A 15,762-nucleotide genomic window follows, 5' to 3' on the forward strand; every position below is an offset into this window, starting at 1 on the left:
CAGAATCTCATTGTCTCTGAATTTCTACCAGGTAGACATACCTTGCTCGCCATCACCAGTTACTAATGTTCCCTATGTATAGTGCCCATGGGCTGCAGGAACTGTGATGTGGCTCCCTTTTAGCAGTTTGAGGGTCACTAGAACCCATAGACAGGAACTCAGTGGTCCACTCACAAGTCCTGTCTGCTACAGGTACAAAGACCCTGTCTGGCAAGAACTTGTAAATACAAAAAAAATCACACTGATAGAGGATGCCTGTGTGTGGAGTGTCTGACAGCAGTTTAATATCAAGCGGCCCAGGGGAGTGAGAGTCAGAACAAAGGGGGCTCCCCTGGTCTGCGGAAGCAAGTACAGCGTGTGGGGCCATGTGGGGCATCACCGGGGCAGCTGGCCAAAGGATACTCCAACAACATGCAGAAGACGGCACACGGGGCTGAGCATTTAGCTCAGGGAGCCCCGTGCCGTGAAAGGACAGCTTCCGTAGGTAACACTTCGTGTTCTGTACCGATCAGTCATGAAGCACTTCAGCAAGGCTTGAGTGAGCACTTCAACACGGCAAGCCATACTGCTTAAAACACAGAAAACAAACACTACCCATACACACAGTGCCCATTATAGAGAGTTAAGATTAGCCATACTGCCTCTCCAACGTTCGGTCGTGTATACATCATTGAAACACAATTCAACAGGTCAAATCAAATTGGTATTCCGAAAGGGCTCATGTTCCTCGTAACTCAGTGCCACCATCAATAGTAATGGTAGTGGGAAGGCTCACAGGTACCAGTGGTCTGTGAAGTGTGTTATATCTTTATATGATAAAACTATCTTCATCATTGCCAAGATTTCCTTCGGGCTTTGTTTCATCCTTAACCCAGATACCCATCCCACAGGTCACTCTCGCCATCTGTACATTGTCGGGACTGACATTCTATCAGCCGATAAGGAACCTGGCTCTCACCGTGTGCAGGGATGAACATTTTCACTGGGTCACTGAAAGGCCCGACTCCCCCTCTGGTGATGGCGGCAATCCTCACTGTGCACGTGGCATTATGGACTTGAACAGAAATCTGAGCACGGCTGCCATTCTGGCCAACTTCTTCAGACAGCTCTTTCTGGGGATAGAAAAGGAAGGAAGGGGAATGAAATACTGAGGCGCCAGGGGCATGTCATCTGCTTGCCCACAGTTCCCTTCTGAGGGAAGTCGTCCCACCCACATCCCACGGAGCAGTGGCTGTATTTCCACCGCAGGCCTTCCTCACTCAGGCCACAGCTAACGGAACCAAAAGGGGGGCAGGGACACAGAATGGGCCGGCAGCAACCTCAGGCCTCAGGGCCTGGGCCAACCAAGGCTATGAGGGCATGGCACTTAGAATGGTTAGCGAAGAAACCTCTGGAAGAGAGGAGCATGTAGCAGAGGCAGCCTGATGGCAAGAGCAAGGCTGGCTCCCTGAGACCCCCGCCCTCAGAACCACCACAGCATAATGCCCAAGAGCCACACTGTACCTTGACATTGACCGCCTGCCAACTTCCCTTGAACCAGCATGAATGGGCTCCTGTTTCTTGCAATTATAAGAGTTTTGGCTAAAATCTGCATTGAGGAGGGCACGGACACTGTTTTTTTTTCCTCCGGTGTGATACATGCACAATTTTCTCAATTTTCAAAAATCTGGTTTCACTTTTACTTATTTTGTTTTATAACCCCTGCCATGCAACACGTGCCATGAAAACATAGGAGAAAATGATCTTTGAAAAAAAATAAATAACCAGACCTGAGTCCTTATATAACACTTTCCCCTTTATTTCTAAACCTCGACGATGCTGTCCTCTGGCGTAAGAAACTAATTTTATGTTGGGGGCTGGCTTTTCAAATGGGAACTGGAGGGCTAGTGAGGGCTGAAACAAGGCCCCAGGAACCTGTCTTTAATCTCTGCATTTCGGAGATCTGATTTCACAGAGAGAAAGAGAGAAATGTCATACCATGTGGGTGGGGCACAGATACCACGGATCACAGTGAGCAGGGGACTGGTTTGGGTGGCAACTTTATTCCCTGGTCACCCTGTCTCATGCTGATCACTTCTAACAGTGGTGCAGGGTGGGGCCAGCTCAGCCCTTAGAGAGAGGGCAGTTCCAACATTCATGACCAAGGGGGCTACCTGGGTGAGCCACCCAGAGACTTTCTAAATCTAGACAAGGAGTGTCCATCAGGACTCAGAAATAACCTCAGACAAGGGATGAAAGGGGAAAATAGGGCTTTAACATTTTTTGGTTTTTCTACGCCCCCAGATTTCGTGCCAACGAGATTTGTCATTGATTTTTTTATTAATTAAGCAAACAAAATAATGCTTAACAATTTTTTGGTATAATCAGGCAATATCTTTTTTTTTTTTTTTTTAAGAAATAGAGCATTTTATTTATGGCAAACCCAGTTTTGATGATGAGTTTGTTGGCATTCTCTATTGAACTGGGATGGGTCCAAACCCACACAGTCATGGAGCCCAGCAGTGAGTCCAGCTGGCAGCTGAGAAATAACATGTGAACTTCACAGTTTACTACCTAACAGCTCCTGAAAGTGCAAAAGATGTCATGCCTGACGAGGGGCACTGGGCCTACTTCCAGCTGCGTGCTTTTCCATCTGCCAGGGCTCAAATTTATCATCTGCGAGAATGATCTCAAAAATAGAGGACATGCATAACTGTGAAAGAATTAAATCCCTAGAAGAGAAATCCTAAAACAAGATTATCCTTTTGGAAATAAACATGATAGTAGTTGATAATATGTATTCACTTAGGGCCTGTATCACTCACTATGAAAACCCAGAGAGGGCACTTTGAAATTTCCACCTTCTGTTCCTTAAGTGCATTAACAATGGTGATCAGCATGGTTGCTGCTGTCATCATTCTGAATCCTGAAGTATGGAAATGACGGCAGCCACCGCTTACAGGTAATATGTTTTGGAAACACATAAAGAATTTTCCCATTTTAGGGGTGGAGCTATAATAAATGCTGAAATAGTGATTAGAAAGATGAAGGATAAATATTTTAGTGGAGGTGTAACAATTTTCTCTAAGAATATTCTTAAATGATAGTTTAAAAATGATCCCTGTTTTTATTTATTTTTATTTTGTTTGAGAGAGAGCGAGTGCACGAGAGAGCGTGCGCACGCATGTATGCTCGAGTGGGACTGGAGAGGGGAGGAGCAGAGGGAGAGAATCTCAAGCAGGCTCCACACTCAGCATGAAGCCCAACACGGGGCTTGATCTCACAAACCTGAGCTGAAATCAGGAGTCAGACGCTTAACAGACTAAGCCATCCAGGCGCCCGTTTTTAAAAATGGATATAATTTACCCATATTCTTTTGACGCCAAATATGTAAAGAGAGGTGCGACCCTATCCACAACCCCAAGTATTTATTTTAATTTTGATTTTGAAATTTGACAAAGAAATCCATTTAAAGTCAGACACATGTAGGAGCCACCCCTGTGGGGATTATCTCTTTCAGTGTCAGGGTGCAAAGTGCAGAAGGTGTGGTCATTTCCCTCGTATGAGGGGGTCCGGTCCTGGGCCATGGGCTAACTGCATATTTCTCATTCCGTGAGCTTTCATCTTTACCAACAGAGGCCCATAGCCTTGAGGTCTTAAAATCTAAGAGCATTTTCAGGTAATAATCAGATTTATAATATGACATCTGATTATAACTTTATCTCCACAGAAAACACGTGGACCATGCCTGTTGGGGAAGGAACAGCATATCTTTGGAGACACAGTTTCTTTTTTTTCTTGTGAGACACTAGAATCAGTCATGGCTACTGAATGGTATTTGTTTCCAGTAATCCAATAGAGACTTTAATATCTCCCAACTCTGTAAGAATCTACAGCCCTGTAATTCATAATTGTAATTTAGAATAAGGCCTATCATGGGCATCTAGGTGGCTCAGTTGATTAAGCATCTGCCTTTAGCTCAGGTCATGATCCCTGTGTCCTGGAGATCGAGCCCCACATCAGGCTCCCTGCTTAGCGGGGAGCCTGCTTCTCCCTCTCCCTCCGCCTTCAGCTCCTTCTGTTTGTGCTCTATCTGTCAAATAAATAAATAAAATCTTAAAAAATATATAAGGCCCATCTTATTGCCTTAGAGAACAGTAACATTCAATGGGGGAAGTACCACCAGATAAAAGTTACTGTCCTGCTAACAGATGTCCATGCAAAATTCAGATCTTACTCTCCAAACATGCCCTGTTCCTACTTCTTTTTGCTAAGATGCCACGGATTGGAGTTTGAGCAAGAGATACTGTATTATGAAGAAAGCCAAGGGCATCTGGGAAGAAGTAGTGGGCTCTGAAAAGCACTGGCTTTGGAGTCAGTCCAGCCCGGGTTCTTACCCCATTGCTGCCAATTCCAAGCTCTGTGACTCTGGGTACGTTACTCAACATCTCTGAGCTTCAGTTTCCTCAAACGAACATTGAAAGTAATCATCTTTCTCACAGTGTTTTTGTAAGGGTTCAGTGAATTCCTACATGTAAAATAGTTAGCACACAGTCTGGCACACTGTAAGTAATCAATGGTGGTTATTATTATTCCTATATCACCTATAAAGTGCTATATGTGGATCATCTTTCCCTATAAATAGAAGGTCCTCTTACAGAAGTGACCTTGCAGTATCTTTCAAGTCTTGGTACATCAGAGAAAATAATCAAGGCTGTCTAGTTCCCCAAACCAAGAAGTTTATTTGACTGATTCATGGAATTTACCTCCATTGTAGGCTTCTCATCCAGGCCAAATGTACCATCCTTGATCAATCCCTGGGTTTCATAAGTGTTCCAGACCCCTGGCTGACCTATCCCACAAAAACCTCACCTATTCCTCATACCTTCACATGATACCAGCTCAAATGCTCCGCCCTCCTTTGACAGTGAGTGACAGGGAGCAATGGGGAAAGGAAGAGGCAGTGGGCACATGCCAGAATCCAGACGTGCACCCTGTCAGGAGGCAGTGGTCTAGGCCTAAGGAAGGAATCCTTGAATGCACTGTGGCTTTTCTAGGCCTTTAAAGAAGTTACTTCTATGTGTCCTGTTGTTTCTAGGCCCCTAATAATCTGCTACGACACTTCCTTCTGATCTAACATCTCTACCCTTTCCAAACACAATTAGAGCCAGCATTAGAGTCACAATCCCATCATAATGAGCTTTGTAAGAATAACACATATAAAAATGAGCCTCTGTTTACCATATGGGCAATTCTGGGTCAAAATTAAACAGACTTATTTACCATAAAACATCAAAGAGCCTTGAACTTGCCAGTATACACTATGGATCTTCCAGAAAGCGGTATAAACTATGCAATATTTTATAAACTTATTGGCTCTTTGAATTCTTTTCTCATGGAGGTCTACTGACAATTATGGCAATGGATGGGAAATACTAGTCCACACTCATCAAAAGGCTTTCCCATCACAGAGAGAAACTCTCCAGCTGGTAGGGATGTCAGCCAGATCCATGCATCAAGCCCAGTATCATAAATGCCTAGAAAACAAGTTCAAGGTCTTCTGCTCAGATGGTACAAAGATGAGTGAAACAGGGCCCCAACTTCAAAGAGAATCGATTGAACTTGCTCCTGACTTTCGGATTTTGAGCTTGGATTTGGAATGCAAGGGATATAAAGAAAAATGGAACAAAAAAAAGTCAGTATCTTCATCAAGATATAGTAACTGTGTGTACAGTAAATATCAGGAGTTTCTTAGTCTGAAAGTGACACAACAGGTGGGGATAACAAAGGTATAAACAACAACCCACCCAAATATCACTTTCAAGAAAGTTCTGAAATTGCATACAAAAAGCCACCCTTATTAGAGTAACGCCAGGGAATATCTTCCAAAAATATCCAATTCCATCACCTTGTATATAGAAGATAAACCTCTAGGTAGAGTTTTCTAAAAATGGAAATGAAAGAACAATTTTGAGAGATGAAGTTGTGTCTAACTCTTGCCCTCCTGAAATGAAGGGAGTTCAGGAGACAGAAGTGATGGGGACAGAGGTGATTTCAAACTTCACTTCGGGCAGGAGTTTTAGGATCCTCCCAGGGTGGGCTTTTCTTCAGTGTTTTTCTTTGCCTCCAGCGGTGGCCCATGAGCTTGAAGCTGAGCTGCCCCAGGGAATGTTATCCTAAGGAAACTGAGCCACTGAGTCTTTTGTTGTCATGAGACCCTCACGACGCACCAAGTATAGCATGAGTTCAATGCAAATGATGTTCTCACTGGGATGAGCCAGCGTCTCCAAGGAGGTAATGACTAGAAAGGTCACAGCCCTGACTGTGGCAGGATTGTTCTCCCCACACGGGGGACCGTTCTGAACAAAGGGCAACAAGCACGTGCAGCACAGTGGGGCGCGGGTGGCATTTAGGGCACAGCTCTCTTCTGCGTCATCCTCGAGGCTTTCCCCACTCTCGCCCTACAGACGCCTCAGCTCCAGAGGTCCCCTCCAAACAAGCAGCTTTTTCACCCACGCCAGAAGAAGTCAAAAGGATGACCTGCAGCTCTTTAAACAAAACTGGGTTTTTTTTTTAGACCTCTCAAATGTCTGCTGATAATTACTATCTTCTGCCAACCAGAGAAAAACACAATCCTATTGAACCGAAATACAATGATTGGACCTTCAGGGACTGTTCACAATTTAGCATTGTGAAAGGGGCTTGTCTCTGACAAGGCATTTGATTCCCCTGATTCAGCCAGTGTGGAAATTCGGTTAATCAAATAAGCACCCTGCACAGAGGCCTTGGGACCAAAGACCAAGAAAGAAGAGGCTTCTCTCGTAGCGGCAACACTCTTAAGCAGGGGTTTGACTTGTACAAACGACATCCTGTTACCACTCTGAGGCACAAAAAATCATGGACTTCAAGCCCTCTTCTTTGTCCTCTACTTCCATCACCTATTGCTTCCAAGAGTCTGCTTGCTGACAGGTAAACTGAGTCAAGAAAAGAAGAAGAAGAAATCCCAAATGTCCTTTTGGAAAAGAGCAGTTGCGGTAAAAGCTGGATGATGTGAGGTTGAAAATGACTGAAACAAAGCTTGGACGTCATCCGTGGGGGCAGCTGTTGACTGTGTCCGTCTCTCCTGCCAAGCAGTTACACTACGTTCACAAGATGCCCCACGCAAATGCCACGAGGATGCTAAGATCTGACCTACCCCTAGGGCCAGCACGATCAGGCAGGTCAGCTTTGCAGGATGGCAGTAAAGGGACGGTCCTGATGATGGAGTCAGTGCATCTGCCTTTCCAAGGACACTCTGTGTCACAAAGAAGTCAGTGTCTCCTCAACTCTCTTCCTTTCTCAAGTGGGAAGGGGACCCGTCTGGGAGCTGTGTACCCACACATACATAGACATCATCCCTACTTCTGTGGAGCTTTAACCCTGTCCTCTGGAGTCTGGTTACTCCTTGCCATTCTCTATGAGGCTGGAGTTCTTTCCTGACAATCTTCTTCAGAAAAGCATCCTCTGGAATTTCCAAGAGGCTATGACTGGCTGGACCGCTAAGCCGTACACGTTCTTGACCTTCTGCTATGGTTATCTCAGTAGTTCTCAACTATCTTTCTACAAGAGCCCAGGTTTCCAGAAGGCATGAATCAGATGATAACAGAGATGGGTCCTACACATATTTACTGAATACATAAATGAATGGATGAGTGAGTGAGTGAGAAAAGCCCCAAAGACTCCCTGGAATTTTGTAACTATTCAGTGAAAGGTGCCTCATTCAATAATTCCTGGTCTCTCAACAAAACAAAAGCTTCTACAACAGTATTAAATAAGCAAATCTAAGGAGACAAGTGAACTCCTTCAGAGTTCCGACTTACGGAAGTGTCCGCACTCTGCCACATGTGGGATATCCGGTAGCCCAGCAGTTCCCCATCCTGCCGCTTAATTGGAGGCTTGATCCATCTGACGTCCACCTTATGACTAGATTCATTCAGAAACACAGTGACATTCGAAGGTGCTATTGAGGGGGCTACAAAAGAAAGAAGAGAGAAAGATGAGGAACCACAGAGAAAAGTACATAGGGGTACATTCTCTTCTCAGTTTCCGAATGTTTGGTTTGGTTTTCAAATGCTCTAAGGAAAGAAAGCATTCAAATGAGACTGGGATTAAGAGCAGATTTTCACCCTCTTTTCAATTAAGGAGGATTGAAATACTACATGAGTTTTTATCATTTTTTAAAGATTCATTTATTTATTTTAGAGAGAGAGAGAGTGAGCGTGTGTGAGAGCAAGTAGGGGGAAGGGCAGAGGGAGAGAGAGAATCCTAAAGCAGACTTGGTGCTGAGCATGGAGCCCAACTAGAGGCTGGATCCCAGGACCCTGAGATCATGACCTGAGCTGAAACCAACAGTCAGCCCCTAACCAACTGCACCACCCGGGCGCCCCTGAAATACTACATGAGCTTTGAAAAAGTAAGCACTTTCCAAACCAAATCACAGAGACAAGGAAAGGCAGGGAAACAGGTGGGTGGCACTCAGGCACTCCTCCTGGGGAAGCAAAGCAGACACAACTTGAACAGGGTTCTCCAATAGTAACCTATGGGGTGGAAGGTCAACCAGACTGTCTGGAGATCAGTTCTGTGTCACGTGAGATGTACAAGGCAGGGAACACTGCAGAGCTCAGAAGCAAGCCACCATTTTAAAGTCCAAAGGCAGGTTATTGATGGTCTGAACTGAGTTAATCCGTCAAAAATTTTTAAAAATGTACATACACATTTATGTATATATATGTAAGACATCTCATTATTGAAGACCAGAAGTTCAAATGGTAATTCCTGGGTGTCAAAATGTAAAATTTAACTCTGGTTTTCACTTTCTGGTTTATAGTAAGTTCTGCTTAAGTCACATACCCACTTATGTCAACATGTCTGTTATCTCTCACAAGGATACAAGGATAAAAGTTATAGCACTTTGAAAAAAATGTATGTATGTATTACATATAAGTACAAAATAATTTAGGAAACAGGTCAAGGTCATTACTAGATTACTTTTCGGGAGCAAGGAACTTGACTATATCTCTTAAAGCTGAAAATAATATGGGGGCACCTGGGTGGCTCAGTTGGTTAAGTGTCTGACTCTTGGTTTCCGCTCAGGTCATGATTTCAGGGTTGTGAGATTGAGCCCCACGTCAGGCTCTGTGCTCAGTGCAAAGTCTGCTTGTGATTCTTTCCCTTTCCCTTTCTCCCCCTTCTGCCTCTGCCCCTGCTTGCACTCTCTTTCTCTCAAATAAATAATCTTAAAAAAAAGAAAAACCTGAAAATAATATGCTCTTTAACCAAGTATTTTATTTCCAGGAATTTAATCTAAAAAATTCTCCTGTAGGTAGTATTACATTTACTGACGCATAATAATGATAAAAAGGAATAAATGTACTGCTCAGTCAATAATTACGATGTAATAAATTTTGATACATTTTCCAATAGAATACTTGGTACCCGGCCACTGAAAAGAATTAGGTAGATCATGTGTGGATATGAAAAAATATCTAATGGAGCGAAAAATCAAACTGAAAATGGTATGCAACAACGATCCATTTTAGAAATAAAAAATGTTTTATATAAATATAGAAAGAATGAAACCAATTACAATAATATATACCAAACCACTACATTGTATTTAGGGGAGATTAAGTTATGTATCTCTGATATGCCTAAAAAGAAAACAAAAGGGTACTCTAACCTTCATTTCTGCTTGGGAAATGTCCCACAGCTAAAGTCGTGCTATGAACTGAGTCATATAGTTTCAAATCGGTTGTAGAATTTATGGATAAACATGGCCAACTCAACATGTCTTTATGTCTGCTCCTCCTGAAACCTCTCTATGATGACAGTAAGGAATTTAAAACAGTTAAACTCATAAGGTGCAGCAGAATCACCAGTGGAAAAGAAATGTCAACATATACTTGAAAGCTGAAAAAGAGATGCAGAAGGTATAATTAATTCAGCAAGTCTGTTCTCCCCAAAGGACCATGGAGAAGCTCAGCTGTGGGCGCAGGTACTGAAACTGGAAGATTGACAATTTGACCAGGAAGTAGCTAGTCCTCAAGATCCCTGTAACCTATTCCCACACTTGCCAGGTACTCCCTTCCAAATGCCCCTGGAGACAGGATGCTGCTTTAGTCTCCAAACTGAAAAGCCTCTGGACGTGGGGCACTGGCAGGATGAAGGCACAATGAGGGGCCAGACAGACAACTGGAGAAATAAGTAGAAGTTTGTACCCTGAATAAGGAGGACTCCGCCTCACCCCTCCTCCTCACCTGGCTCCGGGAGCATTGGCAGCCATGTTAACATTACTAAGGCGGGAAACAGGAGACCTCTTTGCTAGAGAAAGTGAATGGTCCCAGAGGAAAGAAAACCAATATTGACACTTAGGGGTGTCCATTAATGGTGTCCCATTAAATAGAAAGATATAAATAAGTTAAAAATAAGGAGGAATCAAAGATATATCACATATTCAAAAGAAAGCTAAAATGGCTATATTAATATCAGAGTAGATCTCACGGAAAATAATACCATAAAGATAAAGGAAGCAATCTCATACTGAGAAGGTGGCCAATTATTAGGAGAGCACAGTAATATTAAACATTTACGCACAAAATAACAGAACTTCAGAATGTTTGAGGCAAAACTGGCTAGAGCGTCAAAAAGAAATGGATAAACCCAAAACTGTAACTGTACATTTCAATGTCTCTCTCTAAATAATTGACAGAAGTAGGCAGAAAAGCAGTAAGAATATAATTTGAAAAAACACTGTCAACCAACTCAACCAAACCGACATTTATAGAATACTCCATATAATAAGAGGAATATACATTCTCTCCAAGTGCACACCATACATTTATCAGGAAAAACGTGTTCTGGGCCATAAAAAGAGTCTCAATATATTTAAAAATATTCAGTTAATTCGGATTACGTTCTTGGGCACCAACAGAGTGAAATCAGCAATCAGGAATACAAAGATTTCTGGAAAACCCCAAAATATTTGGAAACTAAGTTACATAGCTAAATAACTAATGGGTCAAAGAAGAAGTGAGAAAAGTATTTTTGAACTGAATGAAAATGAAACACAGCATATACAAACTGTTCTCAAAGGCTTTTCTTTAACATTTGAGAGAAGATATTTTACAGTTTTGGACACTAGAATATCATTCTGTGGAAGGCTAATGCCCTAAAGATTTCTGATCCCCATCTGCCTGCCCGCCCCGCCCCATCTGCAGTAAGACTAGAGCACTGATTAGGTGAGGCTGGAGCTGAGGGCAGGAAAGATGTTCTAGCAATCTAGAGCTCTAAACCGGGAAAGAACAGAAACTGTGGATTTGAATTTAGCAGAAATACAATATTCATAGAAGATAACAAAAATCTCAGAAATCAAAACAGCACAATGGATAATTCTTTAAAGTTTAAAGATATAAATAAACTTTGCTAGGAGCAAGATGAGCATAGAGAGAATCTACTTCATAGGGCTTCTCTGAGGATCTAATAAAATGATCCATGCAAAGCACGTAAGTGGCGCTGGGCGCGTGGTGTTTGGTAAACATTAACCATCTTCACGTTCATTGTTTCTTGAATGTGATGCTATGATGAATAATTTTTACGTTATTCAATTTGAATTAAAAATAATATGGGCCATAAAGTGTGTTGTTATTATCCTTTGTAAAAGAACACATTATCTGTTCCTAGTAGGTGTAAGTTTTGTCACTAAGTAGAAGGAAGTATCTTCTTCCCCATTTTCAATGGCTACCTCAATAAAACCCTCCTCCTGAGACAAAGACCAGACAAAGCAAAGTTTAAACTCTAAATCAGGCCATCGGGAAGGATTTGTTTAGTCACACGCCATTAGGGGCAATATTTATTCTAACTCCAGGAATTACCTCCTTCAGTCGTGCTGGCCAGAATCCAAGGGCTCATTGCAGACCAGCCAATTTCATTCATGCACGACACACCGATGCTGTAATTAGCCAGAGCTTGCAGCTGCTTGATTTGATACAGATGTGGTGAGGCAGAGGTGTTAAAAACCATGACTGAGCCATTACTCAGCGGATCAACTTCCTTGACCTGAGTGGGGGGTAGAAATGTGGACCAGGCATTAGTAAGGTGGTGGGTATGCCAGACATAGAGCGCTCATGTGTTCGGTGCACGTGGGCCTTCCGCTTCACTGAGGGGAAGTACCTGCTTCCTTTGGGGCCACACACTAATTTCCCACCAGCATTACTGGGTGTTACTCACGCTACTGGAGCAGCCACTGAGGACCTGAGCAAGACACCTAAAATAAGCGTTCTCACTGTGGCACGTAACAGAGCAAATAATGATCTTTATAATATTATAATGATGGTAATTTATATTAAATACGAAATAAGATGAAGTAGCCCTTCCTTTCTCAGAACCACCTTAACGCTTGATTTCTTCTTTCAGCTGTTGCACAGAAAATGCTCCAAAGACAACCGACACCCTGTGTAGGGCCAAAACCTACAATATTTACTCTGGCCCTTTACAGAGATCGTTTCCCAAATACTACTTTAGGGGATGGGATCCGGGATTTCTGTCTTTATTCTGTATTTCTTTTCATTATGCAACCTGATGAACTCTGCTCTTGCCTTGAGGTAAATTCTAGCATATACTTTTTTTTTTTTTTTTTTAATCCCTACTCCCACCCCAATATACATTTAAGTCGAAAAGCAAATTCAGGGAATGCACATTTTCTGACATTATTTGGTGGGAAGATACAGGGAAGAGTCATTTGCCCCTCACCCAACAAACTTTTCTCCAAATATCATTAAAACATCGCAGCTCTTTCCTCTGAGTTCTCTTCATCTTTCCCTCCATAAGCTCTACCAGTCTCTCCACCTCCCTCTCCAGACGTCCTCTGTACACACAAGCAAAAATCTAGAGCTAGGCCAAACTTCTACCTTTTTCCTTAAGCATATCTCCTGTCTGGGTATGGGGATAAGGAAGAGCGTTTTCCCACTACATGTTTTTCAAAATTTCTACAATGTGTAGTACTTATACAATCAGAAAAGAGAAAATGATGGTGAATAAAACACAAGTAACCAAAACTAATTGGGGAAAAAAATCTTCAATACTGGACGTATTCCTAAAAATAACGGGCTTGCAGTCATGGGGTGTGGATACACAGGGTTGTTATTTCAGGATATGGGTGTTGAAATTTAGGCCAAGGGGCCACAAATGACATTCTGGAATTCTAAATCCCCTAGTGGATACCACGAGGGTGGCGTTGGGGCCAAGTCTCACCTCTGACTCAGAGCCGCAGACTGCACTGGGTGACAAAAGTACCAGTTGGCCTGAGGAGCCACCAGAGGAGAAACAAAGAGTTACGTGCTTATCTTGGTGGTGGCTGTTGGCAGAGCTTACTTTTTGTTTCTTCACTTTAGAGTATGCACCTACTTCCTGGTGACCAACCCCTGAAACTAAGGTGGAGGAAACCTTTGGCTCTCCACCCCTGCCCCGTTTCCGGAGCCCTGTGTGGAGCATTTCCAGGCACAGGGGCGCTCTTTGAGAACACACTGCTGGAAGAAGACAGGGTTTCTATAACAGTCCTTCTCAGCGGGTCCTAGGGGAAAAGAGGGCATGAAATAGCAAGAAGTACGTGGGAGAGTTAAAAATAGAAATGGAGTATGCTGCCCAAAAATGGGTGAAGAAAGGAACTAACATCAGGACCAAAGGAAGTGAAAGGGTGTGTCCTGCTAGTGCGTGGATCTGAATCTTGTCCAAAACATTCATTTGTTCCCAAGTCAGAGTTTAAAAGTGTAATGGACTGGGGACATGCTATGAAACTATGCTTGGTTCCTTCAGAAGTGGGACTACATTGCTAATCTGCAGAATATAAAAGTTTAACTTCTAGAGCCAGTCCTGACTAACCCTGCTAGGACCGGTCAGAGAAAACAGGATAGCCAGTTATATTTGAATTTCAGAGAAACAAATAATTACAGGTACAGGTATGTCACCGCATCACTCCTATAATTTAACTTGTAAAATAACTGTATTCTTATGGGTGAAAGGAGGCTGAGCTAGCTGGTGGGGCAAAGACAGAATAACCATGTCTGGCACCACAGGATCCCGGGTGGGCAAGGAAGGCCTGCAATTTGGCAGTGACTGGATGATCTTTCCCTCATGCCATGGCTGCCCAAAGCCAAGGCAAAAAAAGGAGAAAGCAGGTGATGCTTGTGTGTGATCATCTTCTACTTTCAGCAGTGACCTGATGTCTTCAGACATTCCTACCATCCTACTCTACCTCATCTCCATCCCGAGACCTACTCTCTCAGGTAGGGGCGGTACTTGTCCGAAGGCAACCATACTCATGGGGGCAGGAGCCTCATGTCTTCTTGGACTCTTCATACAGCTCAGCAGCAGGTTTAAAAAGGGCTGGTCAATGCTTCAGTTATATCTATACACACATAGGGAAATAGGCCCTGTTGTTCCTAACAACAGAGTCCTGGAATACATGAAGCAAAAACTGATGGGATTGAAGGGAGAAACAGACAATGCAAAAACAATAGTTGAGACCCTAATTCCCCACTTTCAATAACAGATAAAACCACTCGGCAGAAGATTGACAAGGAAACCTAAGAAGTGAACGAGACTCTAAACTAACTAGATCTACCAGACATATCAAACATTCTGCCCAACAAGAGCCAAATATACCTTCCCCTACACTCGGAACATTCTCCAGGGCAGAACAAATGGTAGGCCATAAAACAAACCGTAGTAAATTTAAAAGACTGAAAATCATATTAAGTATATCCTCCAAACACGATGGAATAAACATTGGAAATAAGCAAAAGAAAAAAATTTGAGAAATTCACAAGTATGTGAAAATTAACACACTCATGAATAACCAACAGGAAAAAAAAAAAAAGAAATCACAAGGAAAATAACCAAAAAACTTGAGATGAATGGGAAAAAAGCTCCCAAATACCAAAACCTATGTGATGCAACTAACACAGTGCTTAGAAGGAAATGTATATAGGGGTGCCTGAGTGGCGCAGTCGTTAGGCATCTGCCTTCGGCTCAGGGCGTGATCCCAGGGTTCGGGGATCGAGCCCCGCATCAGGTTCCTCCGCTAGGAGCCTGCTTCTTCCTCCCCCACTCCCCCTGCTTGTGTTCCCTCTCTCGCTGGCTGTCTCTCTCTGTCAAATAAATAAAAAAAATCTTAAAAAAAAAAAAAGAAGGGAATGTATAGTATAAATGCTTGCATTAAAGAAGAAGAAATTTCAAATAAATTACCTAGCCTTCTACCTTAAGAAATTAAAAAAAAAAAAAAAAAAAAAAAGAAGAAGAAGAGCAAACTAACCCAAAGCAAACAGAAGAAAGGAAGGGAAGACTCAAATTAAAATCAGGAATGAACGAGGGGACATTACTACTAACCTCAAAGGAAAAAAAAAAGCTTATAATGAAATATTATAAGCAATTGTATACCAACAAATTAGATAACCCAGAGGAAACAGACACATTCCTAGAAACACACAAACTACCAAAACTGACTCAAATAGAAAATCTAAGTGGATGTGTACCAAGTAAAAAGACTGACGTAGTATTCAAAAAACTCTCTGCAAAGAAAAGTTCAGGACCCGACAGCTTCACTGGTGATTTCTATCAAATATTTAAAGAATTAATATCAATTTTCCTCAAACTCTTCCAAGAAATAGAAGTCAAGGGAACAACTCCCAACTGATTCTATAAGGTCAGTCTCACCTTGATACCAAAACCAGAAAAAGATAACACAAGAAA

At 42.6% G+C, this 15,762-nt stretch overlaps 1 protein-coding gene across 1 annotated transcript in view; it reads right to left on the reverse strand.

The window, feature by feature from the left end:
* Window positions 1-15,762, reverse strand: part of MERTK (MER proto-oncogene, tyrosine kinase) — a 106,445-nt gene that overhangs the window by 27,611 nt on the left and 63,072 nt on the right. The window contains exons 7-9 of the mRNA XM_026480420.4: window positions 11,889-12,072; window positions 7,839-7,990; window positions 959-1,112 (exon numbers count right to left, since the gene is read on the reverse strand). Coding sequence (XP_026336205.3) covers window positions 959-1,112; window positions 7,839-7,990; window positions 11,889-12,072 — 490 coding nt within the window. The remainder of the gene's footprint in view (window positions 1-958; window positions 1,113-7,838; window positions 7,991-11,888; window positions 12,073-15,762) is intronic.

Source organism: Ursus arctos, unplaced genomic scaffold (assembly GCF_023065955.2).
Source record: "Ursus arctos isolate Adak ecotype North America unplaced genomic scaffold, UrsArc2.0 scaffold_8, whole genome shotgun sequence".
NCBI lineage: Eukaryota > Metazoa > Chordata > Mammalia > Carnivora > Ursidae > Ursus > Ursus arctos.